The sequence below is a fragment of the Castor canadensis genome, chromosome 11 (assembly GCF_047511655.1).
Source record: "Castor canadensis chromosome 11, mCasCan1.hap1v2, whole genome shotgun sequence".
NCBI classification, from domain to species: Eukaryota; Metazoa; Chordata; class Mammalia; order Rodentia; family Castoridae; genus Castor; species Castor canadensis.
In genome coordinates, this window is record NC_133396.1 from 23,430,870 (window position 1) to 23,446,083 (window position 15,214).

Below are 15,214 nucleotides of genomic sequence, written 5' to 3' on the forward strand. Positions count from 1 at the left end.
TGAGCCAAATTCCATACTAGTACTGGAGGCAGAGTGGTAAATAGAACCTGAAAGATCCCCACCCCTTGTGGAGAAAATAGACCACTGTGTATCACCCTGTAGGTGTAAATAATTCTCCTTCAGGAGGTAGCATTTAATTGAGAATGGAAGAATAAGCAAAAATGAGAGTAACGGTGGTAGAAATAGTACAAGGACAGGAGGGTGGGGGGACGTGACCCTTTGAAGTAGATCTGGGCAAAGGAGGAGGAGACCGGTGGGCAAGCACAAAATCATGTAGGGCTTGTGGAGTTTGAATTATATCTGAGGTTAATTGGGAGCTAGTAAAGAAATTTGAGGGAAGATGTGTTCAACTTTGAATTTTAGAAAATGGAGTGCAGATCGTAGGGGGCAAAAGTAGAAGCAAGGAAACCGGTTAAGAAGCTATTGCTGGCCGGTCGCCGGTGGCTCCCTTCTGTAATCCTAGCTACTCAGGAGGCAGAGATCAGGATTGCGGTTCGAAGCCAGCCCGGAGAAATAGTTCATGAGACCCTATCTCGAAAATACCCAACACAAAAAAAGGGGGCTGGTGGAGTGGCTCAAAGTGAAGGCCCTGAGTTCAAGCCTCAGTACTGGGAAAAAAAAAAAAAAAAGCTACTGCAGGTGTCTCAGCGACAGATGATAAAAGGCGTCGGAAGAGATGGAGAGCAGTGAACGGTGCCAGGTACATGTGGGAATGACAGGGCTGGAGACACAGTCCTGTGAGACTCAACTAAAGTTAGGTCTTTTCTGTCAAAGGAGTCAATGTAAAACTATCACTGTGCAGACGCCAAGCTAGCCTCAACAAATCGCTGCCTACATGCTTTTGTGAAACGCTGCTTGACCTTGCAAGGTTCTTGCGGTCGAAGAGCTGTTTATCGCCAGATGTGCTAATCTCAGACTGCTCGCTTAAAGATGAATATTGCCCAAAACAATTTTCTCCTTCTTCCTGCTTCAAGGTCCCCCTTACCCCACGCGCCCCCTTCTCTAAGTAACCATTCGCAAAGACTGTGAACCCAAACCTGTCCATCGGAGTGAGGGAAAGAGAGAGATAAAAACTGAGCTGATTCCACTCAGTGTATTCTGCCTACCAGACTCTGGTCTGTGGCGGCACCCTTTTGCAAAAGTAAAACTTTTCTGTTTGTCTTAATGAGACTCCCGCTTGTTTCTTTGATCAATGTTTGGACACGGCATTTCTAACTCCTACTTGAAGAAATCCTGGAGAAGAAAAAAATTATTTTGCTCTTAACCCTACCAGTCGCCCCTTTCCCTAAAGGATATGACCTTAATATGTGGAAATGGCAGTGGGACCAGGGGCGGAGCAGACGCCCACAAAAATCCGGGAACTTTCATTTAAAATAGGTGGCTGACAGCGGATGGTTCAATGATGAACACAGGTATTTCCGGTTACTCCGGAAGTGCAGTTTCACATGTTCCTAAGCCCCTCCCTCGGCGGCCAGCCACAGTGCCGAGATGGCCGGCCGGGCGGCGTGGCTGGTACTGCTAGCCGGGACAATAGCGCTTGCAGGCGGCTCCCAGGGTGATCGCGAGCCGGTGTACCGCGACTGCGTGCTCCGGTGCGAGGAGCGGAACTGTTCAGGAGGCGCACTGAAGCACTTCCGCTCCCGCCAGCCAATCTACATGAGCCTAGCAGGTAAGCCCCACCCCCTGGGTAAGCTCCTCCTATTGGTCTTGGCACCTCCCATTACGACCCCAATACCCAGAAATCTCAACTTTAGGTTCCACACTGGGTGTCTTGAGTATGAGTGAGTGGAACTTCCAGCGTGGTGGGGATCTCATCAGCCTGTCTTACTTTCCCAGAAGCTTACTTCAAACCACTATTAAATACTTCCTGCGTACAGTTCCTGGAATGACACAGAAATCAGACCAAGGGCAGGCTTGTGGTCTCAGTGGGACCTTAGCCTTCCCAAGTAGAGAATGATTTGAGGCCTAAAGGCCCCTTAGATTAAGCACTAGATGCGTTTGGAAGAGGAAAGAATGGATTCTGGCTTTGAAGGGTAGTGCAGGGATCTCCATATGACTTATGAAGGAGGGACTTCCAGATGGGTATAATTAAACTTGGAATATAGTGGGCGAGAAACCAATATATTGCCACTTACTGTGTGACAGATGTCAGAATAGGTTACCACAACCCTTTGAGGCAATTTATCTGTCCTTTTACAGTTGGGGAAACTCAAAGAGGAAAAGTACCCTGCCCAAGGTCATACAGCCTATAAGTGGTGAAGCAGTTTCTAGTTCTGTACTGTTTGACCACAATCTTGTCCTTGTTACTACCCCTTTCCATTTCAAACAGAAGGAACAGAGAGAGTGGAGGTCCGGTCCGGGGCAGATGTGGGCACACCAAGCAGCTTGGTTTACCTAGGGAACCAAGGAATAGTGGCAATAAAGGTGGAAAAGGCAACTTGGAACTTCAAAAGTAAGGTTGAAGGATTTAGGCTTCATTTGCACAGGACAGGGAAGACAGAAGTAGAAGTAAATCTTGTGTTCAGGAAGGACAAACATATACCTAGGTCTCAAAAGATGAGTCCATTTGCTCCCATCCCTGAAATCCACTTACATAAATACACAAACCTTCCCCTTGTGTGTGTCTCACCCTCTCTCCTCTACCCAAGTGGGAGGCTAGAATTTTGAGATTTCCTCTGATTCTCTCCAATCTGCAGGCCCTCTTGACCTCTATTTGTACTTAGACTCCACCAGGCTCTCTCTGTGCCTCCCTGGGCTGGGAGTCCACAGGCCCCATTTGTTTGTTTCAGGCTGGACTTGTGGAGATGACTGTAAGTATGAGTGTATGTGGGTCACCGTTGGCCTGTACCTCCAAGAAGGTCACAGAGTGCCTCAGTTCCATGGCAAGGTGAGTTGGAGGGTCAGGGAAGGTGCATGGTGGTGGAATAGTGAAAGTAACATGCCCTGTAGTTGGCCCAACTGTCCAAGCAGTCTTTAATGACAGGTGATGGGGGTGTGATTGGGGCAGGACCTACTCCCAGATTCTGATTTTCCTATTATCCAGTGGGATCCTAACGTGTCCTGCTTCTGGATTTGGAATAACATGATCTGAGAGGCTTTGGAGTCTCCTGAGAGTGGTATTGGACTTTTTGGGTGGTTGAAATGGCCAGCTTGCTACAGGGACAAGTTCTGACTCACCATGGCATGTTTTCTATTGTTTCCGCAATAGGGGTCTGGAATTAATATCAGTACCACACCCCCCCATATTGTCCAGTTTCCAGGTGCTTCTTGATCCACTATTAATCTCATTTTAGCCTGTTGAGGTTGGCAGGAATTACCTTCCCCAGTTTGCCGTAGAGTGAGCTGATACTGAGGACTGTGGGAAGCAGTTGAGGAGGAATTAGGACCTGTGTCTGGATGGAAGGTCTGTTCTCTTTCCACCAAACCATAGGAGTCATCTACACTGGCCCACCTGCCCTCCCCAGACACAGGGAGGTGTGTGCTGGCCAGGACAAGGATATGACCCTAACCAGGGATGACTGTATAGTAGCTCATTGACCTGAAAGAACCTGAACCTTTGGCCAAAATCCAGAGTTGAGGAATCAGCTGGAGATCTGTTGACACAGCATGTTAAGAAAAGGTGGTTGGGGCCAGTTGGGGGTTGCTTTTTCCTCAGTCCCCTTCCATCTGTTCCTTTTTCAGTGGCCCTTCTCCCGGTTCCTGTTCATGCAAGAGCCAGCTTCTGCCTTGGCCTCTTTCCTCAATGGCCTGGCCAACCTGGTGATGCTGTGCCGCTACCGAACCTCTGTGCCAGCCTCCTCCCCCATGTACCATACATGCGTGGCCTTCGCCTGGGTAAGTAGCTGGGAAGGTGGAACTCTTAGATCCCCATTGTCACAGAGCTTCTAGCTGCCCAGCTTCTCCTCTGTTTTCCAGGGCTGAAGTTGCAACTGTGAGGGGTCAGGCTTGGGAAAACCGAAAAGGGGCCACACCAGGCCTTCCCTTCTAGCAGAGTCTTAGTCCAGTCTCCTTGGAAAGATGGGAGGACAGAAACAGTGTCCTTGTCCTAAAAGACTCAACAGGGAAGTTTACAAGCACAGAGCGCGGACGGGTGGTGGGGAGCTTGCTGGGATTGTGGAGTCTTCCCAAGACCTCCTCTGGAACCTGCCACACAGGAAGCTGGGGAGAACTGAGATGTGAAACAGACGAGCAGGTAGGCAGTGGCCAGGGTCAGCCCCTGGACAGCTTAACACTTTAGGTCTTGTGTCTCAAAGTGTCAGGAAGTGCTGAGGAATTTCATTTTATTTTTTTGAGATGGAGTGTAATCATGTAAGCCAGGCTGAGCTCAAACTTGCCTCAGCCTCCAGAGTTTCAGAGATTATAGAGGTGTACCACCATGCCAGGCTTGCTGAGGAATTTATCTATCTATCTATCTATTTATTTATTTTATAGTACCCTGGGATTGAACTCAGGACCTTGCACACACTGTGCAAGTGCTACATCCCCAGCCCTTGGCTTTTTGAGACAGGGTTTCGTTCTGTAGCCCAGGCTAAACTCAAACTCACAATCCTCCTGCCTCAGCCTCCTCAATGCTGGGATTACAAGCCAGTGCCACCATGGCGTTGCTGAGAGATTTTAAATGGGGTGGGGAAAGGAGTGGTCTCGTGAATAGCTTTGTGTCATGAATGCTTCCTCTGGCTACCATGTGGAAGAAAGTTTGGAGGGTGAGAGCAAATGCTGGAGGCCACAGCAGTGCACGAGAGAGTAGCCTGGGACATGGACTTTAAAAGAAGTATGTTTGAGTTGTGTTTCAGGAGTGAGTGACACTAAAACTTTAAATTTTTAAATTTTACATATTTCCATATTCAACAAACACATACATAGCTCTTACTGTCTGCCAGGCATCATTGTAAGCATTTTGTAAATATTAACTTTGTTCACCCCACAACAAGCTTATTAGATGTAGGTATGATCGTCATCCCCAGTTCACAGGTTAGGGAACCAAGGGCTGTAAAGGTGAAGGACCCTAGCCTAGGTCACAGAGCCAGGTTTTAAGGAGAGACTTCTGTCTCCAGAGCCCACCTTCTTACTGTCTAGCTCCATGGACAAATCTCATTGATAGATTAGGTTGAAGAGAGAGGCGCCAAGGCTGAACCTGTGCTCCTGCCTCTGAGACAGTAACAGAAGCTGTGAGTGTGAATGAGGCCATCAAGGGGGACCTTAGCCAATAAGAAGAGAAGGGGTCTAGGGTGGAATCCTGGCTGGATAGAGGAGGATAAACTAGCAATGAAGTCAGGAGGAATGGCCAGAGGAGCAGGTGGAAGACTAGGAGATTGGGGGCCGCGGAGCCCCAGGATAGGACAGGAAGGAAAGAATAGTTCACACTCCCAAATGTTGCTAGATGGAGATGAGAACAGAAGGGTGCCCCTAAACCTGGCAGCTGGAGGTCCCTGAGGACCACTAATAGCACAGGTGTGCTGAGAAGTCCCAGCTGAGCCTGTCTTGGGAAATGGAAGATGGAAGAAGGATTTTTAACATCCTTCTTTGGGAAATACTGGTCTTCTCTAACACTTGTTGCTCAACAAATATTAACAGTAATTGTTAAGAGGTATGGAACATTCAGGCACAATGGCAGATGCTTGCCATACCAGCACTCAGGAGGATCACAAGTTCCAGGTCAGCTTGGGCTATATAGGAGACTGTTGCAAAAAAAAAAAAAAAAAAAGAATATGGAACACAAACCACATCATGAGTTTGCCCTAAGCTCCTTACGTACATTTCCTCACATAATCCTCATCGTGTTATTTTGAGCTCTGAGAAAGGCTCAGAGTGGGGAAAATGGCCCAAATTAGTGCTAACAAGTTAGCAAGTGGGGGAACAGGGCTATCCTCCAGCATGTCTGACTGTAGAGCCTGCTTGCTCAGTCTGGGCTGCCTCCTTGTCCTGGGATGAGTGCTGACTGAGCATTTGTGATGGGCAGAGACAGGGTTTGGCACTTGTCGGGGCTTCAGCCCCTGCCCTAAGGAGCGAAACGTAGTAGGAGGTGCAAGGGCTAGCCTGGGAGGCAGGAGGCAGGCAGAGTTGAGGAAGGCCCAGGTTGAGAGCCGGGGGTATTATGGGGGCACATCCTCTAATAGGGAGAGAGTGCCCGGGACGCCCAGGGAGGACAGGTGTCACTGGGGATTTGCAGGACTGCCAAGGCTTAAACACAGACATATGGTGGAGAGGAGATGGGATTCAGGTACTCCAGGCCAGGGGCTCAGGAGCAACATGAGGGACCCAGACAGGCAGCCTTGGGTCAGTCTGGTTACAATGGCTATAGGAAGGGGAGTAGAGAGAGATGAAGTGGTGCAGAGAGGACTGAGTGTCAGGCTGGGACTGGGACTTTGCCGTATGAAGGGTCATCAGCATACAGCACTGGTGCCACAGGCATGGGTGCAGTAGAGCCGCTACTCACCGTGTAGGCCTCTCACAGAGAAAGTAACTTGGTTCTGGCCTAGAAATCAGGAAGAACAGGGAAATTGAGGAGGCCTATCCTCTCTCCTTTGGGGTTCTTCCAAGGACACTGCTTATCTGGGTCTACAGCCTGCACTCCCCACCCCCGACCCCACCCCTCTTAGAGAGCTCAGGGAAGCTCTGCCTGGACTCTCAGAAAACCTCAGCACCTCTGTGGTTGGACGACAGGTTGGAGGGTCCCAGACTTTGCCTGGCTTTCATCCTCCTGATTCTTGGATCTTTTATCTCTGTTATCAGTGAGTCAGCTTCCATCTTGGTGAGAGGGGGTGTTCTACCTCCCAAGGGCATCCTTCCCTTAGTAAAGGAACAGGGGATGCTGAGGGGCCTGCAGGATATTGGGCTCTGCATCATAGGATCCCTCTTATGCTATCATAAGACCCTCAAGGGACACAGCAGTGGAACCCATTCCCCTTTGATGATCTACTTTGTTTTGTTTTTATTTTTGAGACAGGGTCTCACTATGTAGTCCAAGCTGGCCTCTAACTCTTGATCCTACTGCCCCAGCTTCCTGAATCCTGGGATTACAGGTGTGCACCACCACGCCTGGTCCATCTAGTTTGGATTTTACACTTGCTCTTGAGCCCTGTGTGTGTTTCTGCAGAAGGGGAGGATCCCATGTGGTTTGGAAGGTGTGACAGTGGACTTTGTCCTGAACTGGGTCTTCTGGAGCAAGTGGGGCTCCTGATTTGTGTTGGGGTACAGTGGGAAGGCCCCTCACCAGCTCTGGGTTCCATCTTGGGGTAGGGGTGTTTCAGTCTTTTCTCTGAGAAAATGAGAGACCCTGTCTCCCAATGGGGCTAATGAAGCTTCAGCAGAAGAAGGCCCCCTGTCTTGCTGTTTAGGCCTGGGTTTGGGCAGTGCAGGCACCAAGCAGGGCTGGGAAGTCCAAAAAAAATCTCTGCACATCATAACCCTTTGACTTCATGCAACAGGGTGCCTGGCTGTACCAAAGCTAACAAGCCAAATCAGTTTCCCACCTCTTCATCTAATAAGGAAAGGTCTTCAAGTGTGGATGTGAGAGGAGGACGTGACAGGGAAGCCCAAGTTGTTTCTGTAGGATGATTTATGAAGGTGGGGACTGACTGTGTCATCTCTGTTGAGGAAACCACAAGAGGAGATAGGTTGAGGTTACAACAGAGCAATGGTTAGACTTCAAGAAGGACTTCCCATTGCCAGTAGAGCAGGCAATGGCAGGAATTCAAGGAATCCTTTTTAATGGCAGAAAACCCTCTGCTATCTCAGGAGTGAGCTAGGGCAGGCTTGCTGTGCCTGAGGCACAGAATGAGACGCTGTGGCCCCAGGGAGGGGCGGGGTGGCATCAGGCAGCATATTTTAGCATTCTGCCTCCCCCACTTCTGAGACTCCAGGCTATTTAAAGACCCACTTGTCCCCACCACTATGGTGTCAATGACAGCCCCGGGTACTGGGGCTTAGCACTGGGGTCGAATTCCTGACAGATCTGGCTCACTTGGCATCCAACCAGTTTCACGACTTGATATTTTTGTCTCAATTTTCTTATTTTCCAGCAGACTGAAGCAGCCTCCTGCCTCCCTTCACCGGTCCTCCCTGTCCCCTTATCCCCGCCCCCACTAGCACCCTGCCTCTGCCTCCTCCTTTCCTCAGTGTTTGCTGAAGTTCTTAGTGCCTGGACCAGCCCACCTCCCCACAGCTGGTTACCCTGCCTGCCCCTCCCGCTCCCTTCTAGCCTGGCAGAGTTGCCTGGAACAGCCGTGCAATGGCGGCTGGGGCTTCCCCTTCCTTTCACGTCCATCTGTCCCATGCTTGTGTCTGACTACAAACTCTGAAGAAAAACACTGTCTGTCAGGACTGTACTATTGGGCTAGTGGCTCAGGAACAAGGAGTGGGGGCCCCTTCCATTGCAGAGGTATCTACATTCTGGGATCCAGAGACCCTGGAACCCTGTGATTTGGCCTTGAACCTGGCACTGCTTGAGGAAAGGGAAGTTGGGGGTGGGATCAGGTGAAGGGAAGTGGTAGGGTCAGCCTACTGAACATAAGGAAGGAAAGGGACATTTATGGGATATCTACTGTGTACAAAGCTGGAGTGGCTCCTTTGTGGCACACAATATATAACATGGTCTTCACAGCCTTCCTATGAAGTGTGTACTGTTTTAACCCTGTTTTGTGGGTGAAGCCACTGAGCTCACAGAAGCGCAGTTACTTGTTCAAGAACATGCATCTGAGCCAGGTGTGTTGGCATGTGCCTGTGGTCCCAGCTTCTCAGGAGGCTGAGGCAGGGGGATGGCTTGACCCTAGGACTTCAAGACCAACCTGGGCAACATAGCAAGACCCCATCTCAAAAAAAAGAAAAAAAAAGGGTCTTGTATAGTGGCTTATCTCTATAATCCCAGCTGGTGGGAGGTAGGGATAGGAGGATCATGGTTCAAGGTCAACCCAGGCAAAAGTTAGGGAGATCCTATCTCAAAAGCAAGTGGGAGTGGTGATGCACATCTTAATCCTAGCTATGTGGGAGGCAGAGGTAGGAGCATAGAGGTCTGAGGCCAGCCCTGGGCAAAAAGTGGAAGACCCTATCTGAAAAATACCTAAAGCAAAAAGGGCTGGGGGCATGGCTCAAGAAGGCCTTGAGTTTAAAACCCCAGTACTGCCTTAAAATAAGAAGAACAGCTATTTTAGGGGCTGAGACAGGACTTGAACTCAGGGTCTGTCTCATAGAGACTCCAGACGCTCTGCCCAAGTCTGGACCTATCAGGTGGGCTCACAGCTAAGTGAGACCACCCTTCTCAGCCTAGACCTTCTTGGCTTAGAGGGAGAATGGGAGAAAGGCTTGGTCTGTTTTTTCCCAGGGCTCCAGAGAGCTGTGAGGGTTCAGTGCTGGTCCAGAGGCAGAGAAAATAACACAGAGGTTTTACTCTGTCCTGGGCAGCATGTCGTACATGGTATTTATACTAAATACCAAATTCTGACCAACACTATGATTATTCCCATTTTATAGATGAGAAAACTGAGGCATGGGCAAGGCTAAATAACTTGTCCAAGGACACAAAGGAAATGCAGAACCAGGATTTGAACCCTAGCAGTATGGCTGTAAGGCCTGCAGTTTTTTTTTTTTTTTTTTTTTTTTTTTTTTTTTTTTTTGGTGGGACTGTGATTCTAATGCAGGGCTTTGTGCTTGCAAAGCAGGCACTTTATCATTTGTGTCACACCTCCAGTCCATTTTGCTCTGGTTATTTTGGAGATGGAGTCTCTGAACTATTTGCTCAGGCTGGCCTTTAACATAGATCCTCCAATCTCAGCCTCCCAAGTAACTAGGATTACAGACATGAGCCACCAGCACTCAGCTAAGGCCTACATTCTTAATGGCACTACCTCCCAAGTCTGAGGAAAGAGTCAAAAGAGGACTCTGCTTAGGGGACACTTTTCACGGGTGCAGAGTCAATGCTTCAGTTGGGTCTCTAAATGGAGGGGAGGCCGATTGGCAGGGCACCCAGCAGTCCCCACCTCTCTCATGAAGCTAAGGCCTAGCCCAGTGTACTTCCACTCCCTGCTTTCTGTGTTCCAACTGCCACTTAGCTCGCTCCTCTTGTCACCTCCCCCTTCCTGTTTGTGGGTGACAAGGAGGCCTGGCTAGCTGCCAGGCCCTGATGCTTTCCCCTCCTCCCCTCCCACACTGACATCAGGGCCACTCTTCTCCCTAAGATGTCCCTGTGCCTGGCCTGCCTGGCCTTGTCCAGGTGATCTGTCGCCTGCACCTGTCTTGAGCTCGGGGCTGCTCCTGTCCCAGCTCTAACCCTATGCACCACAGGCTGTGTGGGAACCGTGTCTGAGAAGCCAGCAGGTTTACTCCTACTTCCCAGCCTCCAAAGTGTCTCTAGGGAAGGGACAGCAGCAAGGAGGAGCCTGGCGGCAGGAGGCAGGGTCAGAATGGCCATCCTCAAAGGAGGAAAGCAACCTGACTTAGAAAGTCAAGGCTGGGAAGGAAGTGAAGATCACTCGGGCCAACCTTGATTTGTCTCAGAAGGAAGCTTGGGCTGAGAGGCAGGACCTTTGTCAGGGTCAAGAGTGCAGAAGAGCCTGGCTACCTTGGGCCTCCCAGAGCTGAGCATGGCAGCAGGAGAGTGCCTGACTGACTGGCCTTCCTGAGCCCTGCCCCTCCTCCACCCTGCAATCCCCACTCTCTCCTTAGCTCCATGCCTGCATAGGGGCACATGCCTGTCCCTCTGGCCCTCCTGCTTCAGGATCCTACAGAGTGGCTTCTCACCCTCCTTGGCCATTTGTCCTGGTACTTAGGCAGGCAGCTCTTGGCCTTTTCATGTCTGGCAGATCTGCCTTACCCTGAGCATCCCTCCCCTCCTCCAGGGCACGCCAGGCTTGGCCCTGCTGTTCCTTCCTTTGGCTGTCCTGGCTTCCCAGGCTTCTGTTTCTGTCTCCACCCCAGCCCACCCTTCTTTAGTAACTTGGGCCTCTGCTGTGGACACAGTCGTCCTCGAAGAAAGTGCCAGCAACTCCCACAAGACCCGGCTTGTTTGCAAGATGATTCCTACTCTCTTCACTTCATTCTCCTGGGCCCTTCTGTCACAGCCCCCCAGTCCAGCCCATGCTCCTCCCAGGGCATGAGCCCAGCCTCTGGCCTGGCGGGTTGGGCTGGCCAAGCCAGAAGGAAGCCTGGCTAGGTTGGCTGCTGTCCTCCTCAGGCACTGGGCCCCAGTGAGATCTGCTTGATCTCCCTCCCTCCCTTGTTCACTTGCTCAGGGACACACCCCAAGCTGGCTCAAGCCCCTCTACCCCACCCGCCTCACTCCGCCCCCAGAGACTGAGGTCACCAGCTCCCCTGGGCCTGGGTGGGGCTGTCATCACCTGGCAGTTGGGGGAGGAAGCAGGCCCCTGGGGGCTGTTGTCTTAGCAATTGAGTAACCAGGGAACTTGCTTTGCCGGGACTGGTTCCCAGGCCAGGCCGGAACCTGTGGAGGCTGTAGCCTCCGTGGCCTTGGGGTTTGGGGTGGTAGTTTGGGGGGTCAGGAAGTCCACCTGAGGGAGCTGGACTGGGTGGGGACCCAGGCTTGTTCACAGGGCTTCAGGGACACAGAAAGCACATTTCTCTCCCAAAGGCCCTCTGGGTTTCCCTGACCTTGGGGCTGCAAGCTCACTGGACCCTCCTTCCTCAGGTGTCCCTCAATGCTTGGTTCTGGTCCACAGTTTTCCACACCAGGGACACTGATCTCACAGAGGTGAGTTCCCCCCACCCCCTTCCTGGGACAGTCCTAGGGGAGCCCAGTAGGGGTTGGCAGAGGGGACTCTAAAGTGTAGTAACACCTCCACCTAAGGAGTCACCTGTATTTGTACCACCTAAGCCTGGTGGCACACTCGAGCCTCAGCTGGTGGTTATAAGGTAGTTTCATCATTGACTTGTTCTGTATCAGTGAGATGAAGTCATTTGCTCAGAGTCACCCAGCTGGTACAGGGATGCCATCAGGACCAGAGTCTACAGCCGTTACACCCTGGACAGCACTCTGAATTTGATGGTGTACGCTCATGTCGCCACTGATGCCACAAAAAACCTTGCTGCCTCCTGGTTTTAAAACACTGTGTAACAGGGTTTTAAACACAGGGACAGTTGGTACAATTGAAGAGTGAAGTGGAGGGCAGTGGGGGCTGGGGGGGGAGGTGGCCCAAACAGTGCATACACATGTGAGTAAATGTAAAAACGATTAAAAGAAAAAAAAAAAGAGTGAAGCAGCCATAGGCTGAGGGAGACAAGACAGAGTTTCCACTGACTGCAGGTCCAGGCCCCATGTCCTCCCTGCCCCATCCCCGGTGGCTCTTCTGTGGGCTCTGCCCCCCACAAAGCTTTTGCATGTCCTGCTTCCCTATCATGGTCCCCACGGACATTCTCCATCCTCAGAAGATGGACTACTTTTGCGCCTCTGCTGTCATCCTGCACTCTGTCTACCTGTGCTGTGTCAGGTGAGCCTGCCCAGGAGACTGCAGGGGTGAAGTCATGGTCTGGGAGCAAAGAGGGGCCACCCATCATCCCAGGAGTGCTGTCCAGGGCCTTCTTCCCTGGCTTCCTCCATATTGCCAGCTGCCCTGGATGGGAAGGCCAGAGGGGCAGTGCTGGCTTTTCCAGGAGTGGCAGCACTTGGTCCAGGACCTTGGGGCAGGAGGGCTGCCAGCTGGCTTGTTTGGGCAGGGGACAGGGCAGTGGCTTCAGCAAGCCACTCGTACACTGGGGAGGAGATGGCTTGGGGAGTAGGACAGCCACCTGACCACCCCCCATCTGAGCTGCTTTGGGTGGTGGGGCAGGACGGTGGGGCTGCAACACCCAGCTGTGGCCAGTGCCTTCCGGGCCCTCTTGCTGCTGCTGCTAACCGCACACATCTCCTACCTGAGCCTCATCCACTTCGACTACGGCTACAACCTGGCGGCCAACGTGGGGATCGGTGAGGCAGGACTGAGGCCTGGGGGGCTGGGCCATCTTCACAACTTCGGGGGTTGTGGGTATGATTCCTGAAGCAGGAGGTTCTGGAGAGGCCCTTGGCAGGGAGGAAGGGGAAGAATTTGAGGTGGAAGAGAAGGAAGGCTAGGAGAGACTGAGGATGGCCCAGGGTCAAAGCACATTGGGAAGGTAGCCTGGGGACAGGAAGGAGGTCCAGGGAGTGAGCTCTCCTGTCCTTGGGCACCCAGGCCTGGTTAATGTGGCATGGTGGCTGACCTGGTGCCTGCGGAACCACCGGCGGCTGCCTCATGTGCGCAAGTGCATGGTGGTGGTCTTGCTGCTGCAGGGGCTGTCCCTGCTTGAGCTGCTTGACTTCCCACCCCTCTTCTGGGTCCTGGACGCCCATGCCATCTGGCATATCAGCACCATTCCTGTCTACATCCTCTTTTTCAGGTTAGTGCCACGCCCTGCCCAGTGCTCACCTTTGTGCCTTTCCTTGCCTGCTCCTAGGGGACACTGGGGGTTCCATGCGCCCACCACCCCCTCCCAGCCTGCCTGCATTCACTCCACTTGCCCCAGGGAGTTTTCAGAGCTGGGTTCCTGTCTCAGGTGGCTCCTCCTTTGGCCCACAGCTTTCTGGAGGATGACAGCCTGTACCTGCTAAAGGAATTGGAAGCCAAATTCAAGCTGGACTGAAGACCCTGGGAATGGGTCTGCTCCTTTCCTACTGGTTCCTCCTCCTTCCTCCCCCTTGAGATGATTTATTTTCTCTTTTTAGCCTCTTGAACGTGAACATGAGGGGTGTGGGCCAAGAATCATGTAGCTGGCCCTCACAGGGCTCAGCCTGTTCTAGGGATAGCCTCCCAGCATCTGGGCAGCACCTTCAGTACCTGGAGCTGAACTGGACTGGGACCACGTTCCAAGTTCTACCCAGAGGAGCTCTGCCTCTGTCTCTCCCCACTAGCCCTCCCCCCGCCCCTGTGGGATGCCAGGTACCACAGGCCTTTGGGGTACAGAGGGATGTCCGTGACCCCTGCCTTCCTCTATAGCACCACTAGGTGGCACTGGATGCCTATTTTTCACCTGCTCAAGTTTGAAGACCAGTATTATTGTCCCCACGGGATCTGTGGGACCAAACTGCTGGGATTGGAATTGGGGAGGGATTTCACCTGCCTCCTGCCCCAGCCACATTCCCAGGGAATCTTCACATTCACCTCCAGGGCCAGGACCCCAGAAGGCCCGGGACAAGAATCTTGTGCTGCCGTTCTGGCTGGGAGCTGATACATCAGTGTGGAGTGGGTTGTGAGCCAGGCCTGGCAGAGGTGACTAGGTGGGGCGTTGAGTATGGGCTTATGTGTGCACACACTTACATGGGAGAGTTCAGCTCAGGCCTGGGGCAGTGTAGGGGAGGTGGTCGGGGGCAGGTGGGTGAGCATGGATTTGGAAATGTACATAGACAGAATGTTGTGTGCTTGTGGGGGGGTGTCTGAGGTGAGAGAATGCAGGTGCATATGCCTGCACAGTGCGGGAGGTTGGAGCAGCATGGGGAACCATCACCAGCAGCAGTCACTTGAACACCAAGTCTGCAAGAACCCAGCCAGGCTGGCAGCCAGGGTACACACTTGATCTTACTGGGGGTCAAGCCTGTGTGCTTGCATGCATGCATGTTCCTTTGCTGTCCCCCTCCAATTCTCACAGGCCCCCAACATAACTTAAGAGCACCCTCCAGAATCAGCCCCCTGGGAACAGAGGGAAGGCAAGTGAGGATCCCAGGGCCCTCTCCACCTCCCTGTCTCCTTGCCTCGCCATGATTGGCCTCCCTGCTCAGTTCCCCGCTCTAGCCCCGGTACCACAATCAAAACTTTGAGGGGAAAGAGCTTGTGGCTGAGTCTGGTTTCTGCCCTCCCCAGAGAGGCTCACTGTTCCAGGTAGGGGCCATCCTGGTGACCCCTGGTAGTGCTGGCAGTCCAAGGCACTGTCCTGCCCTTAAAGGGTAGAGTGCAGTGCCACAACCTTTCCATCCCAAAGGCAGTCCATGTTGCAGCAGGAAGCATGGAGTTTTGCTCTTTCCCTGCATCCCCATCCCTCTTTAGGGGGAAGGGAGCTATGCCAGGCCTCCAGCCTCAGGGACCTGGGTGGCCTATGTTAGCTTCTTTTGATACTGAGGAGGTAGCAAGGGACATGCTTAATAAACTAATTCCTGGCCTTACTCACCCTGGTTTGGCTCACTTGTGTGGAGGCTAGAGGGAACAAGGAGGCAGTGCTGGCTGTAGGCAGCAGACAGAAGTGGGTTCTATACTAAAGC

General features: G+C 52.2%; 1 protein-coding gene across 3 annotated transcripts; it reads left to right on the top strand.

The window, feature by feature from the left end:
- Nucleotides 1-1,170: 1,170 nt before the first annotated feature.
- On the top strand, nt 1,171-14,545 carry Pgap3 (post-GPI attachment to proteins phospholipase 3). Of its 3 annotated transcripts, none has more exons than XM_020175856.2 (8): nt 1,409-1,669; nt 2,790-2,887; nt 3,682-3,834; nt 11,639-11,701; nt 12,376-12,437; nt 12,777-12,913; nt 13,158-13,362; nt 13,542-14,545. In XM_020175856.2, exons 1-8 carry the CDS (start codon nt 1,489-1,491, stop codon nt 13,603-13,605), a joined length of 963 nt encoding a protein of 320 aa, XP_020031445.2. In that variant the 5' UTR covers nt 1,409-1,488; the 3' UTR covers nt 13,606-14,545. The 3 variants fall into 3 exon arrangements, with proteins under 3 accessions (XP_073901971.1, XP_020031445.2, XP_073901970.1); XM_074045869.1 differs by lacking the exon at nt 1,409-1,669 and adding an exon at nt 1,731-1,781; XM_074045870.1 differs by lacking the exons at nt 11,639-11,701; nt 12,376-12,437; nt 12,777-12,913; nt 13,158-13,362; nt 13,542-14,545 and adding an exon at nt 8,022-11,631 and having other exon boundaries at nt 1,171-1,669.
- Nucleotides 14,546-15,214: the final 669 nt, after the last annotated feature.